This window comes from Leopardus geoffroyi, chromosome B2, assembly GCF_018350155.1.
Source record: "Leopardus geoffroyi isolate Oge1 chromosome B2, O.geoffroyi_Oge1_pat1.0, whole genome shotgun sequence".
NCBI lineage: Eukaryota > Metazoa > Chordata > Mammalia > Carnivora > Felidae > Leopardus > Leopardus geoffroyi.
The window spans coordinates 50,261,806-50,286,172 of NC_059332.1; the positions used below are offsets into that span (position 1 = coordinate 50,261,806).

At 41.1% G+C, this 24,367-nt stretch overlaps 1 protein-coding gene across 1 annotated transcript in view; it reads left to right on the forward strand.

The window, feature by feature from the left end:
• The window catches only part of EFHC1 (EF-hand domain containing 1), a 67,565-nt gene extending 46,661 nt beyond the window's left edge, over positions 1–20,904 (forward strand). Inside the window, exons 10-11 of the mRNA XM_045498524.1 lie at positions 19,044–19,254; positions 20,676–20,904. Coding sequence (XP_045354480.1) covers positions 19,044–19,254; positions 20,676–20,756 — 292 coding nt within the window. The 3' untranslated portion in view covers positions 20,757–20,904. The remainder of the gene's footprint in view (positions 1–19,043; positions 19,255–20,675) is intronic.
• The last annotated feature ends 3,463 nt before the right edge of the window (positions 20,905–24,367 follow it).

The window sequence follows — 24,367 nt, forward strand, 5'->3', positions numbered from 1 at the left end:
GAGGGGAGATTCGTGGTCATCTATCTAATTCAAGTACTTCTCAGAAGTTTTTTCTGTAATTTCCCTTTATCTGTGCAAATACCAGCAACACTGGAAGGCTTCTTGCTTAGGCATACTATCAGGAGAATTTTTTTTTTTTTTTTTTTTTTTTTCTGAGAAAAAGATAATGTGTGGCCCTTAGGGTAAGATACCAATGAAAATAAAAAGAAATTCAAATTCAAGTTCTGGGCTAAGAGTTCCATTGCTATCCCTGTTTTGACCCTCATCTTCCCTCTCTTCTATTGTAATGGGCCAGAAAATGCTTGAAGGTGATATGAAGCCAGGCATCGCATCTTCCCTGTCTTCTATCCGTTCTGTCTTTGGCTCCTAACTCCTCCCATCTGGGAAAGAACCCACTCTAAGGGGATACAAATCCTTTATTTGACTAATCACCAAGAATAATGAAAGGGGATCTCGAGTACTTGTCAGACCTGAGTACTTCTTATGTCAAGTGTCAATCATAGCATGATAAAATTAGGAGTTAGCCTTTTTTTTTTTTTTTTTTTTTAAGTTTATTTTGAGAGAGCGTGACCCGGGTAGAGGCGGAGAGAAAGGGAGAGAGAGATCCCAAGCAGGCTCTCTGCGGGGCTTGATCTCAAACTGTGAGATCATGACCTGAGTTGGTATCAAGGGCTGGACGCTCAACAGTCTGAGCCACCCAGGTGCCTTTGGTTAGCCATTTGCTTTCTCAGAGCCAGAAAATTAAAAAGTGCACAGGGAATTATTAACTTTATCTGAAGCTTTTTTTGGGTTTTGGGTCCTTGTTGCAAAAACAAATGCTTATAAATCCACCCCTCTACAGGAAATCTCCATGCATTTATATGTTATTAATTAACATCCCCATTTGTGCTCTTCATTTTCTTTTTTTTTTTTTTTTTTTTTTTTTCAACGTTTATTTATTTTTGGGACAGAGAGAGACAGAGCATGAACGGGGGAGGGGCAGAGAGAGAGGGGAGACACAGAATCGGAAACAGGCTCCAGGCTCCGAGCCATCAACCCAGAGCCCGACGCGGGGCTCGAACTCACGGACCGCGAGATCGTGACCTGGCTGAAGTCGGACGCTTAACCGACTGCGCCACCCAGGCGCCCCTGTGCTCTTCATTTTCAAGAGGACACTCCTTCCCTGCTCACTGTGATCTTTTTCATCCTTTTTCACTTCCAGCCACGTTTCCTATACAGACATGATCAAATATTCTCTCTCTTTTTTTTTTCTTTCTGTTTTCTTTGTACCCCAAGCTCTTCCATATTCACTTTGCAGTTGGTCTCAAATATGAGACCAAATGATGCAAGGTAAGTTCAATTTTCCCATTCTTCACCTTAGAAAGTTTCCAAGCTGTCATTCATCTTCTCTTTACCTTCTTGTCAAAGATAAGTAGCTCCCATTTCTCCAAGTTTATTTCTTTTGTTTTGGGTATGTAACCACCTCCTTTCTGATTGCTTCAGAATCCATGCTTCATAAGTTGCTTTCTTGAAGGTCGTCAATTATTTCCATATCTAATGGTCTTTTCTCATTTATTCATCAACTCAACAGATATTTGAGCTTGCGTGCTGTGCCAGACCTTCATAAATGCTCAGGAAAATATATGAGACAGTAGGTAGTAAATAGATTAGGCTTTGTGGGCCATACCATCTCTGTTGGAACCACTCAACTCTGCCCTTACAGAGTGAAAGCTGTCATAGACAATGTGTACACCAATTAGACTTTATTTAGAAGAACAGGCAGCAGGTTGGTGTTGAACTGTTGTAGTTTGCCAAGTCCCTGGTCTAGTGGTAAGCCTTGTTTGATCTACATGTAAGTTACTCTTTGCCATCACCCCTTCCTTTTTTAATTCCATTACCTTGTTTTATTTACTTAAAATTTTTTTTTTACCATTTCATTTTTTTAATTTATATCCAAGTTAGTTAGCATATAGTGCAACAATGATACCAGGAGTAGATTTTTTTTTTTTTTTTTTTTAGGAGTAGATTCTTTAATGCCCCTTACCCATTTAGCCCATCCTCCCTCCCACAACTCCTCCAGTAACCCTCAGTTTGTTCTCCATATTTATGAGTCTCTTCTGTTTTATCCCCCTCCCTGTTTTTATATTATTATTACGTCCCTTCCCTTATGTTCATCTGTTTTCTATCTTAAAGTCCTCATATAAGTGAAGTCAGATGATATTTGTCTTTCTCTGACTGATTTCATTTAGCATATTACCCTCTAGTTCCATCCATGTACTTGCAAATGTCAAGATTTCCTTCTTTTTGATTGCCGAGTAATACTCCATTGTGTGTGTGTGTGTGTGTGTGTGTGTGTGTACACCACATCTTTTTTATCCATTCATCCATTGATGGACATTTGGGCTCTTTCCATTCTTTGGCTGTTGTTGATAGTGCTGCTATAAACATTGTATGTGGTGCATGTGTTTCTTCAAAACAGCACCTGTGTCCCTTGGATAAATACATAGTAGTGCAATTCCTGGGTCGTAGAGTAGTTCTATTTTTGATTTTTTGAGGAACCTCTATACTGTTTTCCAGAGTGGCTGCACCAGTTTGCATTCCCACCAGCAATGCAAAAGAGATCCTCTTTCTCTGCATCCTCGCCAACATCTATTGTTGTCTGAGTTGTTAATTGTAGCCCTTCTGACAGGTGTGAGGTGGTATCTCATTCATTGTGGTTTTGATTTGTATTTCCCCGATGATGAGTGATGTTGAGCATTTTTTCATTTGTCAGTTGGCCATCTGGATGTCTTCTTTGGAGAAGTGTCTATTCATGTCTTTTGCCCATTTCTTCACTGGATTATTTGTTGTTTGGGTGTTGAGCTCGAGAAGTTCTTTATAGATTTTGGATACTAACCCTTTATCTGATAGGTCATTTGCAAATATCTTCTCCCATAGTGTCAGTTGCCTTTTAGTTTTGCTGATTATTTCCTTCGCTTTTTATTTTGATGAGGTCCCAATTGTTTACTTTTGCTTTTGTTACCCTTGCCTCCTGAGATGTGTTGAGTAAGAAATTGCTGCGGCCAAGGTCAAAGAGGTTTTTGCCTGCTTTCTCCTTGAGGATTTTTATGGCTTCCTGTCTTACATTTATTAAGGTCTTTCATCTATTTTGAGTTTATTTTTGTATATGATGTAAGAAAGTGGTCCAGGTTCATTTTACTGCATGTTGCTGTCCAGTTTTTCCAGCACCATTTGCCGAAGAGACTATCTTTAAAATTTTTTAACATAGTGTTGTATTAGTTTCAAGTGTATAATAATATATTCACCTATTCTATACATTACTCAGTGTTTATCACAATAAGTGTACTCTTTTTTTTTTTTTTTTTTTTTTCAACGTTTATTTTTTATTTTTGGGACAGAGAGACAGAGCATGAACGGGGGAGGGGCAGAGAGAGAGGGAGACACAGAATCGGAAACAGGCTCCAGGCTCTGAGCCATCAGCCCAGAGCCCGACGCGGGGCTCGAACTCACGGACCGCGAGATCGTGACCTGGCTGAAGTCGGACGCTTAACCGACTGCGCCACCCAGGCGCCCCACAATAAGTGTACTCTTAATCCCCTTTACCTATTTCACCCATGCCCCCCACCTCCCCTCTGGTAACCAGTTCTCTAAATTTAAAAGTCATTTTTTGATGTCTTTTTTTCTTTGTTCATTTGTTTTGTTAAATTCCACATATGAATGAAATCATATGGTGTTTGTCTCTTATTTCACTTAGCATTATACTCCCTAGCTCCATCCATGTTGTTGCAAATGGCAAAATTTCATTATTTTTTATGGCTGAGTAATATTCCATTGTGTGTGTGTGTGTGTGTGTGTATATGTGTGTGTATACCACACTTTCTTTATCCATTCATCTATCAATGGACACAATTTCCATGATTTGGCTTCTGTAAATAATTATGCAATAAACATAGGGGTGCATAAATCTTTTCAAATTCCTGTTTTCATATTCTTTGGGTAAATACCCAGAACTGGAGTTACTACATCATATGGTAATTCTTTTTTTAATTTTTTGAGAAAACTTCATACTGTATGTTGTCCACATGGCTGCACCAGTTTGCAGTCCCACCAACAGTGCATGAGTGTTCCTTTGTCTATACATCCTTGCCAATGCTTGTTGTTTCTTGGGTTTTTTATCTTAGCCATATTGATAGGTGTGAGGTGATATCTCATTATGGTTCTGATTTGCATTTCTCTCAAAAAAGATAATGAGTATCTTTTCATGTGTCTCTTGGACACATGGATATCTTCTTTGGACAAATGTTTGTTCATATCTTCTACCTATTTTTTTTTTAACTTTTTTTTTTTTTTACATTTTTGTTTATTTTTGAGAGACAGAAACAGAGCACATGTGGGGGAGGGGCAGAGAGAGAAAGAGACGCAGAATCGGAAGCAGGCTCCAGGCTCTGAGCTGTCAGCACAGATCCCGATGCGGGACTTGAACTCACAAACTGTGAGATCATTACCTGAGCTGAAGTTGGACACTTAACCAACTGAGCTGCCTGGGTGCCCCTCTCCTACCTATTTTTAATTAGACTATTTACTTTTTTGGTGTTGACTTGTATAAGTTCTTTAGATGCTAACCCTTTATTGGGTGTGGCATTTACAAATCTCTTCTCCCATTTGGTAGGTTGTCTTTTAGTTTTGCCAATTGTGTGCTGTGCAGAAGCTTTTTTACTTTGATATAGTCTCAATAGTTAATTTTTGCTTTTGTTTCCCTTCCCTCAGGAGACTTATCTAGAAAAATGTTGCTATGGCTGATGTCAAAGAAATTACTGCCTATGCTCTCTTCTAGGATTTTTATGGTTTCAGGTCTCACATTTAGGTCTTTAACACATTTTGAGTTTTTTATTTTTTTTTATTTTTCATGTAGCTATCCAGTTTTCCCAGCACCATTTATTGAAGAGATTATCTTTTTCACATTGCATATTCTTTTTTTGTAATGTTTATTTAATTTTGAGAGAGAGACATAGAGTGTGAGTGGGGGAGGGGCAGAAAGAGAGGGAGACACAGAATTTTGAAGCAGGCTCCAGGCTCTGAGCTGTCAGCACAGAGCCTGTTACGGGGCTCGAACCCATGAACCATGAGATCATGACCTGAGCTGAAGTCCGGCCCTTAACCAACTGACCCACCTAGGCACCCCCTGCGTATTCTTTTTTTTTTTTAAGTTATTTATTTTGAGAGAGAGAGTGAGCACAGGAGGGCAGAGAGAGGGAGAGAGAGAGAATCTCAAGCAGCCTCCATGCTGTCAGTGCAGAACCTGATGCAGTGCTTGATCTCACAAACTGTGAGATCATGACCTGAGCCAAAATCAAGAGTTGGATACTTAACTGACTGAACCACCCAGTTGCCCTCGTATTGTATATTCTTGTCTCCTTTGTCAAAGATTAATTGACCATATTATTGTGGGTTTATTTCTGGGCTCTCTGTTCTGTTCCATTGATCTATGTGTCTATTTTTGTGCCAGTACCATACTGCTTTGATTATTACAGCTTTGTAGTATGTCTTGAAATCTGGGATTGTGATACCTCCAGTTTTGTTTTTCTTTTTTAAGATTTCTTTGGCTATTGGGGTCCTTTGTGGTTCCACACAGATTTTAGGAATATTCTACTTCTGTGAAAAATACTCTTGGTATTTTGATAGGGATTGCAATGTATAAATCTAGGGATAGGGATTTAAATGTATAAATTGCTTTGCGTAGTATGGACATTTTTAACAGTGTTTGTTCTCCCAGTCCACAAACAAGGAATAGCTTTCCATTTGTTTGTGTCATCTTCAATTTCTTTCATCAGTGTTTTATAGTTTTTAGAATACAGGTTCACCTCCTTGGTTAAGTTTATTCCTAGGTATTTTATTATTTTTGATACAATTGTAAATGGAACTATTTTCTTAATTTCTCTTTCAGCTACTTCATTATTAGTGTATAGAAATGCAATGGATTTCTCTCTATTGATTTTGTATCCTGTGACCTTACCAAATTCATTTATCAGTTCTAGGGGTTTTTTGGTAGAGTCTTTGGGGTTTTCTATATCATGTCATCTGCACATAGTGACAGTTTTACTTCTTCCTTACCAATTTGGTTGCCATTTATTCTTTTCTCTTATTGCTGTGGCTAGGACTTTCAGTACTATGTTGAATAAAAGTGGTGACAGTGAACATCCTTGATCTTAGGGGAAAAGCTCTCAGTTCTTCACCATTGACTATGATGTTAGTTGTGTGCTTTTCATATATGGCCTTTATTATGTTAAAGTATGTTCCCTCTATCTCTACTTTGTTGAGGGTTTTTGTCATGAGTTGATGTTGTATTTTATCATATGTTTTTACTGCATCTATTGAAATGATCACATAGTTTTTATCCTTTCTCTTACAGATGTAATGTATCTTGTCGATTTGTGTATATTGAATCAGCCTTGCGTCCTGGGGCCCGCTTGATTGTGGTGAATTATTTTTTTAATGTATTGTTGGATTTGGTTTCCTAATACTTTGTTGAGGAATTTTGCATCTATGCTCATCAGAGATACTGGCCTGCTCTTTTTTTGTAATGTCTTTATCTGGTTTTGGTATCAGGGTAATGCTGGCCTCATAGAATGAATTTGACAGCTTTCCTTCCTGTTTTATTTCTTGGAATAGTTTGAGAACAATAGGTATTAAGTCTTTAAATATTTGGTAGAATTTATCTGTAAAGCCATCTGGCCCTCGACTTTTATTTGTTGGGAGTTTTTTTTGTAATTAAAATACTTTTTTTAACATTTATTCATTTTTGAGAGACAGAGGAGAAACAGAGCATGAGTGGGGCTGGGGCAGAAAGAGAAGGAGACACAGACTCAGAAGCAGGCTCCAGGCTCTGAGCTGTCAGCACAGAGCCCAATGCAGGGTTTGAACTCACAGACCATGCGATCATGAGCTGAGCTGCAGTCAGAACCTTAATGGACTGAATCACCCAGGCACCCGTTAGGAGTTTTTTGATTACTGATTCTATTTTATTGCTGGAAATCAGTCTGTTCAAATTTTCAGTTTCTTCCTGATTCAGTTTTGGGAGGTTATGTTTCTAGGAATTTCCTTTTTCTTCTAGGCTGTCTAGTTTGTCAGAATATTATAAAAAACTATATACCTTTACAGTCCTTTGAATTTGTGTGGTATCAATTATTTCTCATTTATGGTTTTGAGTTCTTTTTTTATTTTTTAAATTTTTTTATGAGTCTGGCTACAGGCTTGTCAATTTTGTTGGTCTTTTCAAAGAACCAGCTCCTGGTATCATTGTACTGTTCTATTGTTTTGGGTTTGTTTTGTTTTTTTGTTTTTTGGGTTTTTTTTTTTTAGTTTCTATTTTGTTTATTTCTGCTCTAATCTTTATTATTTACTTTTACTGGTTTGAGGTTTTGTTTGTTCTTCTTTTCCTAGGTATTTCTAGGTTAGTTTGATTATTTAAGGTTTCTCTTACTTCTTGAGGTAGGCCTATATTGCTATAATCTTTCCTCTTAGAACCACTTATGCTGCATCCTAAAAGTATTGGACCATTGTTTTCATTCATCTCATGTATTTTTGATTTCCTCTTTGATTTCTTGGTTGACCCATTCATAGTAGCATGCTATTTAGCCTTCATGTATTTGTGTTCTTTCCAGACTTGTGTGCGTGCGCGTGCGCGCGCACACACGCATGCGCAGTTGATTTCTAGCTTCATAGTGTTGTCATAAAAGATTCATGGTATGACTTCAGTCTTTTTTAATTTGTTGACACTAGTTTTGTGGCCTAATATATGGTCTATTCTGGAGAACATTCCATGTGCATTTGAAAAGAATGTGTAATCTGCTGTTTTAGGATGGAATGTTCTGAGTACTCTTAAATCATCTGGTCCAGTGTGTTATTCAAAGCCACTGTTTCTTTGTTGATTTTCTGTTTGGATGATTTATCCATTGACGTAAGTGGGGTATTAAAGTCCCTTACTATTACTGCATTACTATCATTCACTTCCTCTATGTTTGTTATTAACTGCTTTATGTATTTGGGTACTCCCATATTAAGTGCACATATTTACAATTGTTATGTCTTCTTGTTGGATTGTTCCCTTTGTTTCAAAGTGTATTTTGTCTAAGTATTGTGACCCTGGCTTTCTTTTCACTGCCATTTGCATGATTAATGCTTTTCCGTCCCTTCACTTTCAATCTGCAGGTGTCTTTAGATCTGAAATGAGTCATATAGGCAACATATAGACGGTCTTGCTTTTTTATCCATTCCATAACCCTATGTCTTTTGATTGGAACATAGTCCATCTCTCTTCTCTCATAGTTTGCTGGCTTTCTTTAGTGATGTAGTTGGATTCATTTCTCTTCATTGTTTGAATATCTATTACCAGTTTTTGATTTGTGGCTGCTATTAAGATTGTAACATCTTCTGCCTATAGCAGTCTATATTAAGTTGATGTTCACTTAAATTTGAAACCCATCCTAAAAGCACTAAATTTTTGCTCCTCTTCCCTTCATGACTAGATATATGGTGTCATAATTTACATCCTTTTATCTTTTTTTAATCCCTTGACTGATTTTATAGATATGCTTAATTTTACTTCTTTAGTGCTCCCTACTTTTCTTAATCCTTCTTATGGGCTTTCACTTCCATTCAAAGCATCCCGTTTAACATTTCTTGCAGGTCTGGTTTAGCTGCAATGAATTCTTTTCACTTTTGTTTGTCTGAAAAACTATTTATCACTCTTTCTATTATGAATGATAACCTTGCTGCATAGCGTATTCTTGACTGCAGGCTTTTTTCTTTCAGCACTTTGGCCTGCAAAATTTCTGCTAAAATATTAGCTGATAGCTTTATAGGGGTTCCTTTGTATGTAACTAGTTTCTTTTCTCATGCTGCTTTTGAGATTCTCTCTTTATCATTACTTTCTGCTATTTAAATTACTATGTGCCTAGGTGTGGACCTGTTGAGGTTGATTTTGTTGGGGCTCTCTGTGCCTCCTGGGTCTAAATTTCTGTTTCCTTCCCCAGATTCAGGAAGTTTTCAGCTCTTCTTCAGGTACATTTTCTACCACGTTTTCTCTCTCTTCCCCTTCTGGAATCCCTATAATGTGAATGTTATTATTGTTTGATGGCGTTGTTGCATTCCCTTAATCTGTTTTTATTTTTTGTTATTCTTTTTTCTCTCTCCTGTTCAGCTTGATTGCTCTCCATTACTCTGTCCTTCAGGTCACTGATTCATTCTTCTGTTTCCTCAGGCCTAGTGTTTATTCCCTCTAGTATATTTTTAATTTCAGTTAGTGAGTTCTTCATCTGTGATTAGTTCCTTTTTATGTTTTCTATCTCTTAGTCGAGGGTCTTACTGAAGTCATCCACTCAAGTTCAGTGAGTATCTTTATGAACATGACTTCAGGTTCTCTCTCAGGCATATTACTTATCTCTGTTTTGTTTAGCTCTCTTGCTGTGATTTTGTCCTGTTGTTTCATTTGGAACATATTGTTCTGTCTCATTTTTTCTCTCTGTGTCTGTTTCTATGTGTTAGAAAAGTCAGCTACAACTCCTGCTCTTGAAAGTAGTGGCTTTATGAAGAAGAGGTCGTGCAGTGACCTGCAGTGCTGTGTCCCCTGTTCACCAGAACCTGACGCTTCAGGGCTGTCTCCTATGTGGGTTGCACGGGCCCTCCTGTTATGGCTAAGCCACATTTGCCTTCAGTCCAGTTGTCCGCAGTGGCTCTTTTTTCCCATTGTGGGCAATGGCAGTGTTTGGTCCCTGTGGTGTTAGTGAAAGTCTGGGGCCACCTGGGACTTGAGTTGAGTCAGACCAGGCATTTGCCAAGGATGCAATAGCACTGAACTGTAGGGCACTCTTTCTGTGTTTTCCACTGAGAAGCTTTTGTTGGTGGGAAGGGTCTGCAGTCAGATCACGTGTCTGCCCCCAGTGCACTCAAATAGTGTGTGCAGTTATCTTCTCCTCTCCCTGGGGCAGAGTCACTTTGGAGTGGTGCTGGACTCTCTCAGGGCTTCTTGTGCACTGGCAGGCTGGTGGCACCACTTTGGATGGACTCCTGCCCAGGTCAGGCTGTAGGGAGCGGGTCCCCAGAAGACCATGGGGGCAGGTTGTGCAGTGCCAGCAAAGTCCATGCTGGTCTTCTGTATAAGGGGACCTGCACCCAGCAGGGGGAGAACTCTCGCCTGGTCCTGGATGGAGGAGGGGTATGTCATGTCCACAGGAGAACCTGCAAACAGAGTGAGCTGGTAGCAAGCTTGGTGGAGAGTCTTCATACTGCCCTGGTTCCCCCAGGTGTCCTTGTTGTCTAGGTGTGGGGGTGGGGGGGGATGGTACCTACTCTTTTGTTCTTAAAGAAGTCTGCCAAAGATCCCTGCCCCTCCAGCACACACCCTGAGATTAGTAAACAAATCTCTCTCCTCTATACCCCCAGGCTTTTTTTTTTCTTCCCCAAACGTGCTTCTATGCTGTATCTTGGTGCGGCTGTTTGTTGTGCTGTCTCTTTAGGGGCGTAGACTCAGTTTCCTATTGCCCTCCTGGCTCTCCCAGAGCCAAGCTGCTGATTTTTAAAGTTCCAGGTGTTAAGCTTTATTGATTGTTAAGCCTCTCTAGTGTTGAAAACCAAATGTTGTGGGGATTCATCTTCCCCATGTGAGTCCCCTTTGCCTGGGGTACCTCATGTAGGGTCTGCTTCTGTCTTCTCTCCACACTGCTGGAGTCCCTCCCTCCCATGGACAGTCTTGTGGGTCTGTTTGGCTGCTGACCATGTCTCTAACCTTCCTACCCTCTTTAATGTGGCCTCTTCTCTACATTTAGCTGTGGAGATCTATACTGCCACCCATTGGGTCTTTTTTTGGGTTTACACTGATGTGGGTGTTTTCTAGGTATATCCATAGGATGAGGTGAGCCCCCTTTTTGAAACCCTCTTATGAGTTCTAGAAAGTCAGAGTCTCTGATACCCCTGCTACTTCTGGAATTCTATTCTTTGTATCTTTTTGCTACTTTTTGTCTACTAGGTTGGTATTTCTCAAGGTCCTATTTTTGGTCCTCTTGTTTGCTTTTTCTAAAGCCTGAGAGTCTCCTCTCACCTCGTGGCACAGTGTCTAAACAAGTTGCTCTCCATCCCAACCACTCTCCTGACGCTAGTTCTAGATTCCTGTTGGCCTGTTCAGTGTGTCTTCATCCAGGTGAACCACAGCACCTCACAATTTGTACAACAAGAAAAAACGCCTTTGTTGTTTCCAACTTTCGAGCACAACTGCTCTTCCTTCTTTCTGTGCGTGTCTCATAAAGTTGTGATAACAGTGTGTTGTAATAACATATGTCAAGTGCCAGCATAGTGTCTGCACACACAGGAGGCAAGCCATAAATGTTAATTGCCTGCTTTCTCTTAATCACATCAGTGTTCCATTTATCTTTGTTTGAAATCTTTGAGATTCTTTTGACCTCTTTTGTTTTGCACTATATTCAATAAGCTAAATTCTTTTATTCTACGATATGTCTTGCCTCTGACTTCTCCTTTTCATTCTCCCCACCATTTCCTAATCTAAAGCACTCAGTCAGTTAGGAGCTGCATTTGTCCACACATAACAACAACAACAAAAACAAATTTACATTAGCTTAACCTGTAACAGGACATCTGGAGGGAAGCACTCCGGAGCCCGTGTGGTGGCTTTGCAATGCCAACAGAGACTCGATGTTTTTTTCTCTCTTCTCAGACACCCTTAGCAAGTAGTAGCTTTAGTCCTCCTGCTTTTCACCCTGTGGCCACAAAATGAACGTTCCATCTCTAGCACTGCATTATAGTCCAGGCAGGAAGAAGGGGAAGGACAAAGGGTAAAAGACTGAACAGCCAATCTCACCACGTCTTTCCTGTTTTTAAAGGGCTTATCCAGGAGCCCCACCTAGCAAGTTCTGCTGACATCTCATTGTCTGGGCTGCATCACAGAGCCACTTTTTACTGCTGCTCCAAACAAAATAAAGGCTCTGTTAGGAAAGGGAGAGGGTGAATATTGAAGAGGGGACCACTGATGTCTGCCATGCTCCCATCACTGCTTACCTAGGCCTCCACAGTACCTCCCAACTTATCTTCCCACGTCCATTCTCTTTTTCCCTTAATCCACTTCACATACTATTACCAGACCAGTCTTCCTGGAACTTGGCTCCAAATTCATCATACTACTTCCCCCCTCCCCCAATTTTATTGAGGTATAAGTGTATGTATTTAAAGTCTACAACATGGTGATTTGATATACATTGTGAATGACTACCACAATCAAGTTAATTAACATATCTATCACCTTACCTGGCTACCATTTATTTGTGTGTGTGTGTGTGTGTGTGTGTGTGTGTGTGTGGTGGGAATGTTGAAGATCTCGTAGCAAACAGCAAGTATATGGTACAGTATTGTTGATAATAGTCACAATTAGACCTCCAGAACTTATTCGTCTTGTTATTGATTTTTTTTTTTTAACCCTTTGACCAACATCACCTTTCCCCCGGCCCCTGGTAACCACCTTCTACTCGGTTTCTATGAGTGCAACTTTTTTTAGATTCCACATATAAATGAGATTATACAGTATTTGTCTTTCTCTGGGTTATTTCACTAAGCACAATATCCTTCCAATTCATCCGTGTTGTCACAAAGGGCAGGATTTCCTTCTTTTTATGTCTGAATAATATTCTATTGGGCCATGTTTTTTATATATGTGTCACATTTTTAAAATCTATTCATCCATTTTTGGACACTTAGGTTATTTTCATATCTTGGCTATTGTGAATAATGCTGCAGTAAATATGGCACTGCAGATGTCTCCTTGAGGTCCTGGAGATACATATCCAGATGTATCATGGATACAGATACATACAGATGTATCATGGATACAGATACATACAGATGTATCTGGATATCAGATACATATCCAGAAATGGGATTGCTAGATCCTGTGATAGTTCTATTTTTAATTTTTTGAGAAAGTTCCATAACTTTTCCATAATGGCTGTACTAATTTACATTCCCAATGGGAATGTACAAGAGTTCCCTTTTCTCCACATCCTCTCCAAGTTGTTATCTCTTGTCTTTTTGATGATAACCATCTTAACAGGTGTTATATCTTATTGTGGTTTTGATTTACATTTCCCTCATAATTAGTGAGGTTGAGCACTTTCTCATATGCCTCTTAGCATTTGTATATCCTTTTTGGGAAAATGTCTATCCAGGTCTTTTGCCCATGTTTTAACTGGATTGTTTATTTATTTATTTATTCATTCATTCATTTTTGCTATTGAGTTGTATGAGTTCCTTATATACTTTAGCTATTAATCCCTTATCAGATATATGGTTTGTGCCATGGTCTGAATGTTTGTGTCCTCTCAGAATTTATATGTTGATACCAAAAAAAAATTTTTTTAATGTTTATTTATTTTTGAGAGAGAAAGAGACAGAGTGTGAGTGGGGAAGGGGCAGAGAGAGAGAGAGAGAGAGAGAGAGAGACAGAATCCGAAGCAAGCTCCAGACTCTGAGCTGTCAGTACAGAGCCTGATGTGGGGCTCGAGTCCACAGACTGGGAGATCATGACCTGAGCCATATCTGGAGGTTTAACCAACTGAGCCACCCAGGCGCCCCTATGTGTTGATATCTTCATCCATATTAAGAGTTCATCTGGAACTCTTAATCGCCTCTGGAAGGCGATTAGGTCATGAGAGTCCTATGGATGGGATTAGTGCTTGTATAAAAGAGGCCCCAGAGAACTTGCTAGCCCCCTTATACCATGAGGACACAATGAGAAGATACTGTCTCTGAACCAAAGAGAGAGCCTTCCCTAGCCACCATGTGGAATCTGTGGTGCCATAATCTTGGGCTTTTAGCCTCCATAATTGTGAGAAATAAATTTTGGTTGTTTATAAGCTACCTAGTCTCTGGTATTTTGTTATAGTACCCTGAACAGACTAAGACAGCTTGTAAATATTTTCTCCCATTTCATAGATTACCTTGTCATTTTGTTGATTATTCCTTTTGCTGTGCAAAAGCTTTTTAGTTTGAAATAGTTCTATTTGTTTTTACTTTTGTTGACTGTGCTTTTGGTGTCCTATCAAAAAAATCATTGCCAAAACCAATGTCAAAGAGCTTTCCTTTGTTTACTTCTAAGAGTTTTACAGTTCCAGGTCTTACGTTTAAGTCTTCAATCCATTTTGAATTAATTTTTGTTATCTTAAATCGAGATCCATTTTCATTCTTTTGCCTGTGGATACTCAGTTTTGCCAGCACCATTTATTAAAGAGACTGTCCTTTCTCCATTGTGTATTCTTGGCACCCTTGTCAAAGATTAGTTGACCATGTATGCATGATTTTTATTCTTCATTCTGTTAATGTGGTATATCACATTTACTGACTTGTGTATGTTGCACCATCATTGCATAAAAAGGATAATTACCATTTGATCATGGTGTATGATCCTTTTAATGTGCTGTTGAATTTGGTTTGCTAGTGTTTTGTTGAAGATTTTTGCATCCATGTTCACCAAAGATATTGGTGTGTAATTTTCTTTAAGGGACCTTGACTGGCTTTGGTATCAGGGTAATAATGGCCTCATAAAATAAGTTTGGAAGTGTTTCCTTCTCCATATATATATATATATATATATATATATATATATACACATATATACATACATATATATATATACACACACACATATATATATATATATATATATATATATATATATATATACACCTACACATATATATTTTTTTTTTGGAGAGTTTGAGAAGGACTGGTATTAATTTTTCTTTCCTTTAATTTTCATTTAATTTTTTTAATTTACATCCTAGTTAGCATATAGTGCAACAATGATTTCAGGAGTAGATTCCTTAATGCCCCTTACCCATTTAGCCCATCCCCACTCCCATAACCCCTCCAGTAACCCTCTGTTTGTTCTCCATATTTAAGAGTCTCTTATGTTTTGGCCCCCCTCCCTGTTTTTATATTATTTTTGCTTCCCTTCCCTTATGTTCATCTGTTTTCTATCTTAAAGTCCTCATATGAGTGAAGTCAGATGATATTTATCTTTCTCCGACTAGTTTCGCTTAGCATAATACCCTCTAGTTCCACCCATGTAGTTGCAAATGGCAAGATTTCATTCTTTTTGATTGCCGAGTAATACTCCATTGTATGTATGTGTGTGTGTGTGTGTGTGTATATATATGTGTGTATATGTATATATATACACATATATATATAAATATATATGTATATATATATACTTAAAAACAAAGTTCTAAAGTTCTTAGTCTGAACTTTCCAGGTTCCACCAAGAACCTTCATAGTGTGTCTCCAAATGACCATTGAACTTCGAGTTCCAGCTTACCTTTCCACACACACTGCACTCCAGACAAACAGGTTTATTATACCAACCTCCGGCATTCCTTTCTTCATGCCTTTTCTCAGGCTGTTCCCATTGTCTGAAGTTCCTTTATTTCGTTCAGCAGGTCCAAGCCCTCACATCCTTCAAGACCATCTCCCAGTTCAGCCCTTGGTGATCCTCTCAGGCTTTGTACCTCCCCTACATAACCCCTAATGGTCATTTTCTCCCTTCTGTGAGCGACTTTATTTATTTATTTATTTATTTTTTTTACGTTTTATTTATTTTTTTGAGACAGAGAGAGACAGAGCATGAGCAGGGGAGGGTCAGAGAGAGAGGGAGACACAGAATCCGAAACAGGCTCCAGGCTCTGAGCTGTCAGCCCAGAGCCCGATGCGGGGCCCGAATCCACGGACCGTGAGATCATGACCTGAGCCGAAGTCAGACGCCCAACCGACTGAGCCACCCAGGTGCCCCTGTGAGCGACTTTAAAGTCCATGTCTTAATTCCCTTCTGGAGAGCAGGGATCCTTACTAGAAACTGGTTCCTTGTCGTACTCAGCCAAACATGTTCAATAAATAGTTGTTAGATGAGTGACTATTTCTACTAGGACTGTGAAAAGAACTTTGTTCAAAGCTGACATTTGTGTGCACTTGCTATGTCAGGTACTAAGTGCTTTATATGTAATAGTTCATTTAATTCTCAAAGCAATCTTTATGAGGTGGCTTCCTTTCAAACTCCCCTATGACAGATAATGAAACTGAGGCATAGAGCAGTTAGGTAATCTACTTAAGATCATGCAGGCTTTAAGTGGTAAAACAGCTATTGAACCAGTCAGATTCTAGAGCTCATGCTCTTACTACAATTTCTTCTCTCTCACCAGAGAAAAGCACCAAAAAATCGAGGAGGTTGTTACTCAGCTCCCTGACCACTCTAAGGTCTCTAGGCAAGGGGCTGCCTGCCCTGGAAGTGAGTTTACCACTGGGGCCAAGGGGAGACATTTGATCATGGATCAAGAGCTAAAGTCAGGCTAAGGGGTTGACGCTGAACCTTTGCAGTCAAAATGGCCACACTTTAAAGTTCTGACAAATCATAGAGTTGCCCACTGCTCTCCACCCTGCCCCCAAATATAAGAAAGAACAAAACTGCAGTCTCTTTGCTGTTGGAGAAAATATGTGAATTCCATTTAGTTCTTTCTTGCTAAGTAGAGGGCTTTGCCAGGTTGCCCCTAGGAAAATAGTCTAAGAGTGGAATGAAAACCATGACGTCTTTTTTTTACCTATGGGAGATTAATCGCCCCATAAAACTCATGTTTGCTTTTGTGGAAAGAAAAAGAAGGGCATCGGAGGGGTTGGCACAGAGTCTGCACCTCGTGTGCTGGGAACCCAGCCACCTCTCTCAGTCGGCGGTCCCCATTAAGGATGACCATTTGGCCCCTGTGTTCCCTTGTTAACATGTGGAACAATGTTGCAGCTGTCCTAGAGAAGGGGCCCTGTTTTAGGCCCCTCAATAACATCGGGGCTAGAACTCTCACTAGCTCTGTCGTAAACAGCACCACCTGTGGCAAGCTCTGTTTGAATTTACTCCAGCATACTCAAAGGCAGCAGATGCCATTGACATTTCCCTATTGTATGAAGCAGTATTAAACATCTGGCCCCTTCAGGGAAGGGAGGGTTATCTTCTCTTTCCCAAAGTGAATGGATGATCACATTTCAAATATATATGCTCTATGGCTCTAACTCCTGGGAAGATATGGAAGATTGAGGTTTCACTGCTTTCTGCCACTAAAATAGCGCCCAGGCAATCATTCATAATTTAGTATATATGACTGGAGGTGTACCCATCAGGTAAATATATTCTGCTTCAATAATGCCAGGCAGCATTTAGATACTAGAGATTTTCATTATTGCAATTTATATTGTTTTTGTCTTACTATAAAGGTAACACATGCCCATAATAACATTCATGGAGTAAAAATTTAGGAAATAGAAATAAAAATATTCCTTAAAATCCCATAACCCAGAGATGATTACTTCCAATATTGCTTTAATATGCATATAAAGTGGAGTAATCCTGTAATATTTAATTAGCTTTTTGCATATCATGAACATTTCTGATATGAAATATTTTATGGAGCATTGATAATTTTTAGAGTAGGTATTATATTCACATGAGTTATATATCATATGATATATATGAGTTATATATAATGTAATATATAATTGACATGAGTTATATGTTATAATATATATATTTGAAGGGCAAATGAAAAGTTTTATTCCTGCCCCATCTTCCATCCACCTGCTTGTTACTCTCCATTCTCCATAGCTAACTACCTACTTCATTGGTTTTAAAATCTCTTCCCAGAGTTTCTTTGCACAATGTAAGTGGATTTAATTGTATGTTCTTATTCCCCTCACAACTTTGATGCAAAATGTAGCCTTCTGTATACACTTTTACACATTGATTTTCTCACCCATCTGTCTATTCTTTCTGCAACATTGTCCATGCCGCATGATTTTTATATTGCCTGATTGTTTGGGGGATATTGTTTAACCAAATTCTGATTTTTGGACAATCTTTTTAGACATTTAGGCTGTCTCAAAACTGCTTTATTAGATGTATCCTTGTATACAACTCATGATTATTTCCTTAGGATAAATTATTTGAAATTCTTTGCTGGGCTTTTGCTTCATGTTTTCTAAATTGTCCCTGAAAGGCTGTAGCACTTTATGCCTTCCCCAGCAAGGGTCGCCAGTGGTTCAAAAGGGAATGAAGTTAAAAGAGGCCATTTGGAACAGTGAACCTTTTGACTATCCTATGCAGAAGGAAATAGGAACAGGAAAGCCATGGTAGACTGGTACTGTGATGGTGTGGAGGGGGAGGGTAGGTGAGAGGTGGTGGGCATCCTTGAAAGAACATGTCAGAACCCGAGTGAGATGTCTGTTCTGGTCCTGCCTCTGACGTGACATCTGGGTCTTCAAGTCTGTTTTTTCATCATTGAGAAAGGGTTTCTGAGTTTATTGCGGTCTCATTTTATCCCAAAATGCCTTTATAAAGATGAAATGTCTTTTCCAGCTCTAAAAGTCTTTATTTGTGTAATGGTACCTTTGTGTTCAAAGGAAATGAATTGGGCTTCTGCTTATCCTGGTTGTGGTTTGAAAGGATAGACCGCCTTCTTTCTAATGCTCTGTGTTACTCATCTCTCATTTCAGTAAATGCTAAGCCTAAACTTCTCAATCCACTGTCACAAAATTCAGAATGAACTGGAGAGGGAATGTTAAAAGTACAACAGATTGCTGTGTGTAATTTTTTTTAAACTCCCTTAGTTTTAGATGAGATAACAGACCATGTAGACCTGCATCAGCATTAAGCAGCAGCAGATGATTCGCACAAACACCGAACTTGGTGAGGCTGCCACAGTGGGAGATTTGGCTCTTTGTGGTGCAGTGATTTAACAGGTGGCAGCCAGGGAGGCTGGGCTTCAGTTCAGAAACCCCCTAATCAGGCCTTCCTGTGGGGGTCAGTCATCAGCCAGCCCCTGCAGGCAAGCATTCCGTTATTGGCCAGCTCAGTGTCCAAGCCGCTTGCCATTAGAAGCTTCCCCCACTTCACCAAATGAGAACTTTGGTCACTGAGATGAGACTGATCAAGTATAAATAAGATGCCAGGCATTTCCTTCCTTTGTCTACAGCAAGCAAACTAAAGAGGATCCGGGTGAGCAAGAACTGGAAGCATTAATAGACACAATCCAAAAGCAACTGAAACATCATCCATGCAAAGACAACATTCGTGAAGCATTTCAAATTTATGACAAGGAAGCTTCAGGATATGTGGACAAAGAAATGTTCTTTAAAATCTGTGACTCTCTCCACCTTCCAGTTGATGATTCTTTGATTAAGGAGGTCAGTATGAATTGCTCTTCTGGGTGACTGCAGAGGCTGAACACCGTTCGTTCTCTCCCAAAGGCAATTGCATGCATTTTGTTTTAATGGGAAACTTAAAGGTTTTCAAATCAGATCTCCTATTCAGTTCTGGTTATGGTGTTTCCCCTGGATTTTCGCATTGATGTTCATTCCTAATGGCTGCAGCAGGGACTCTGTTTAAGTGGATAGGGGCTAGACAGCACAGGGTGGCTGATGAGTCATTTCTGGGCTGAAGGAGACGCCACAGAGGTGATCCTAGAGAGGCAGCCCCGAGGGGAGACTCAAAGGTAACTGGGTTGAGCAGAATGGTGGGCAGCCTATGACACCCTTCATGGTGATGCTTACATTAGCCCAGCAGTCTAGCCATCATGGAAGAGGGCATGATCACTGCCAGGGGCAGTGACGTCTATTGGTAAGGGGTCACGCATGGCCAGATGCAAATGGAGGAAGGACATGGCCAGTCTCCTTCTAGAATTTTCATAAGTGAGTAAAAGAAGGTGTTTTGTGCCTTTTTTCATTATAAATTCCCAGGAAGCTTGGGTTTCCCTGGAACTCAGAACAAAATTTCTCGCACAATTGCCAAGGACTGTGACTTTTCATGGAGACTTCTCACTGATGAAAAACACTGAAGTGCTGTAGACCTTCTTAAAGATCTTTTAGCAAAAAGTGATGTTCAGAACTGAAGACTCACTTAGGGAAGGCTGTCTGCATGGTGCTGGAGGGGCTACATCAGAGATGAGGATTTTTCATTAATCAGGACATTAGCAGGGAGTACAGGAGACAGGAGAGAAGGTGTTCACCTGGGCAAATGCCCCTTTGGCTTCCCAAATCTCAGAGTGATAGTGTGCCCAGCTTTTAAGTCACGTGTGCCATCCATGACCTAGCGAGAGAGGAACTGCAGTCAGTGGGAAGTGGAGGGGGGCGAGGGGGGGAAGGTGTGGACGGCATGGGTTCGCACATTTTGTAAAGGTGACCACAGCAAATCTAGAAATCTACCATCACCCACAGCTGCATTTCGGGGGACCTGGTTTGAGCAGTGACGTAACTGGATTCTTTTGTTAGGCGATGATAATAGCAGCTTGCTATTTTAAGAGTTTTACTCTGTGCAGGCTGGGTGGACAAAGCTCGTATTTGAATATAAAAATAATTAAAAGTGCTTTGGAAATGGCAATGTGCTTACAAATGTTAGTCCTGAAATCCCAGGCAGGCCTTTTATTCCATCTGAGCTTCAATTTCATAAAGTTTAAGATGGGGATAACATCTGAGCTACCTGGCAGGTTCACAGGACCATTTTGGAATCCTCTGATATAAACTCTGACCTGGTTTACAAAGGCTGGGGATTGTTATTAACAAGCGTACCCCGCAGCTCTGCCTCACTTGCTCTCTGCTCTCTCCTGCAGTTGATCAGGGTGTGCTCTCATGGAGAAGACAAGATTAACTACTCTAACTTTGTTCGTGCTTTTTCAAACGGACCTGGCTGATGAGAGAATGCGGTATCGTTTGGAGGTTGGACCTACATTTTGAAACACCTTCTACTTTTCAGAGAGGCATTTACAGAACTCTTAAAGTTGTTTTTTTGGTTCCTATATTTTAATACTAAAGTCTAAATTAAATTGGATCTTTAAAGAGCTCAGATAGTACCTTATTTAGTGAGGTAGGGGTAGGGATATTGTGATGGTTAATTTTATGTGTCAACTTGTCTGGGCCTTGGGGTCATTTTTCTGGATGTGACTGTTTCTGGATGAGATTAACATTTGGGTTTATAGAATGAGTAAAGCAGATTGCCCTCCCTGGTGTGGGTGGGCCTCACCCACTCCCCTGAAAGCCTGAATAGGCTGTGCTTTCCCGAAGTAAGAAAGAATTCCTCCTGCTTGCCTTTGAACTAGGACAACCTTTTCCTGCCTTTGGACTCAAACTAAAACACTGGCTCATCCTGGGTCTCAAGCCTGGTGGCCTGGCCTTCATACCAGAACTACACCATCATCTCTCCTGGGTCTCTAGCCTGCTTGCTGCAAATCTTGGGCTTTGTCAGCCTCCGTAATCATGTGAGCCAATTCTTATAATAATCATCTTTCTGTCTATATACATTCCATTGGTTCTGTTTCTCTGGACAATCCTCATACAGGTGTAGAATGATTAAGAGCAGGAGAAAAACTAGATTTTGCCAGGAGAAGCATCACTTGGGGTATAGACAGCACACAGACTGCTGTTGCTGCAAGCCGATGCCCCCGGCCATGTGCCTACTTACCCCGGCATTGCAGGGAAATAGACATTGGCAAACTATGGCTATAGGCCCATTAGACCTGTGTTTAAACAAAAATGGAATAGAACAGAAAATATGAGAGTGTAATACAAATAGTAGGTATATACTGTTTCATGAAACTTTTGTTTCAGCTGAGGATGTATTTACTGCGTCATAATAGAAAATGTATTTCTTGATTTGAACTATAGTTAATAATTTTATACACACACACACACACACACATCTACACACATGCTGCTTTTAGAGAATATATATAAAATCCCTGTTTTTAGAGAACCTGGCCTTGAGACGGGAGGAAAAACAGTTACTGGTTATCTGTGAGCTCTGACTCAGTTTTTAGAACCATGGCTGCTCCAGAGTTGAAGTCAGCCACCAGCTCCCGCTCCTCCCTGCTGCCCAGCCAGTGGTGTGAATGAGTGGGAGTTGTTGATACAAGATCCAGGATACCTGGCCTCGGAAGTGCTGGGTAACTTCCCACAGTTCTTCCTCTGTTGCTGAACCAAGCCACCTCGAACTAGCTTGCTAAAAGTTCTGTAAGATAGTACATGTTGAGTTTTTCTGCTCCAGGTCAAGATTTCAAGAACCACCCAATTTAAAATTTTTTACCCCCAGTCACTCATTACTATTGAAAGTATTATTTTCAAGTGTTCAGAAGTCCATTTCAGTCTAAAGTGAAAATACTAAGCTCTATCCTGCATGCCCAGATCAGGCCTGGTCAAGCTTAGATACACATAGTCTAGTATGTGTGTGTGTGAGTGAGAGAGAGAGAGAGAGGAAAGAGGGAGGAAGGATGGGTAGGTGCTGGGGCAGCTATGGTGGGTTTCTCCTTCCTTCCTTTCTGCTCCTTCCCCTTCCCACCTGCCATACTACTGTTTCTGGCCTTTGTAATGTCTGGGAAGGGTTAGGGAGTAGACACCAGAGGAAAGGGGCAAAGTCTTATTTCTGTGGCCAGTAAAGTCCTAACTGGACCAGGACCTTCTGTGTGTCATGTGCCGAAAAGCTGGCTCTTTCTCTCTCCCAAGGCAGCTCTTGTGAGTTCTCAGGACACTTTCCCCCAGAAAACCTCCCAGAGTGCCATTCTCGGATACAGATGGCCCAGTCTCCAACGTGCCCGGTTCCAGTAGTACATTCCCTCCAGGCTCCCTCTCATCCTCTCAGGAGGCCCTACATGTGGGGCCTCCTTGGGCTAACGCTTCCAGATCCACTCTTTCCCTCTGTATCCATTTAGATTGCTCTCAGGGCTCTGCAGTTAAGCAGCTCAGACAGTCCCTCTCCTGGAGACTCACTTTAGGGGAGAAGCAGGCACCCTAAACCTCACGCTCTCTAAACTCCAGGGGATATGGGTAAGCCCTGAGTCTGTTAAAGCACCTCTGTCACGGAGCTTGTGGACCTACAGCACTGATGGCCCCTCTCAAGAAATCCACACTCCATCAATTTCTCCCCCGCCCCCGCAGGAGGGAGGTTCACCAGACTCTGGGCCTGCTTCAAGTCCCTGGTGGCTCTGCACCAGCTGCAGCAGAGATCCTTGCCGACTTCTGTCTTTGGCTTAAATGGAGACATTAGGAAAAAATCCTCTTACCCACCCTTTGAGATCCAAGTGCTCGTAGCCCTTCTGTCCGATCCGACATTTCTTCTTCTTGGACTCCTGGCACCCTCCCCACTGTCATGGGGAGCAGGATGAAAATGTTAGCCTGCTGCAGCCGTCAGAAGTGCCTCACGGCCGTGCTGAGCACAGTAGGCAGCATTCACGTGTATGACTTGGGCTCACGATCCACTTACCACTCACTTTCCAAGTCTCCCCAAGATGGGAAGGTGCCATCTGCCAGCACCATCACCAGGTGCAGACGACCAGAGCTAGCAGGTCACTTCTGTCATCCACACACAGCAGGGCTGTGCTCAGCCCTGCTAGTTTACATGAGATGGCCGAGTACAGGCGCCACTCAAGTCCGAGCAAATCGTTTTTCCTACTGAAATCCCGAATGGCGGTGCGGCCATTTGAGGTCACTTACACTGCAGTCACACCCGACACGCATCTGGCGTCCTGGCCTAGATGATGGAAGAGTTGAGCGTTAGCCTGCAGCAAGCAGTACTATAGGGAGAAACGACCTCCTTCGTCTCCCCTCCCTGGTGGCCAGCTAAAAGAAGCCACTACCCAGGCCCTGGGCCTGGACTCTGTCTGCACTACTAGGGGGCCTTGAATATACCATCGAATTAACGTGTATCAAACCCATATCTATAGGCACTGAGGGTATTTGGGACCACCAGGTGGAGAAGCCCTCTCGAAACAGTTTCCAGAGAATCAAGGGTCACTTGGATGAGGGACTCCTTAATGTCCTGCTGGCACAGAAGTGTGCCTCTTTAAAAAAAAAAAAAAAAAAAAATTGAGTGCTTGTAGCATGAACAGCACTCACTATCCCTAAATCTCGCCAGCACTGCTGCCTGCAAAAACAAGCAACAAGCACACAAACCCCACATGTAAGCAAATGGGCTCAGAAAGGTTAACCGCCTGGGGCCACCTAGCTGCTTCTGGCAGAGCCAGACTGAAACCCAAGTCTGAGCCAAAGCCTGACCTCTGTGAGTGCCACTCACCTTGACCTCAGGTGAACCCTTCCTGGGTAATCCTCACACCCTGTGGTGTCCATGGCTGACTGCCAGCTGTAACCACTCCTCTCCTGAGCTCTCAGAAGATGGTTCTGGAAAACACAGACCACTGCAGCCAAGAGCAGGCCTTACAACTGGCACCGGCAGCCCCCACTGCCCTCCATTGTCACCACTACTGCTCAGCACCGGCACCAAGATTCCACACACACCTTCTTCCGTCTTCTCCGA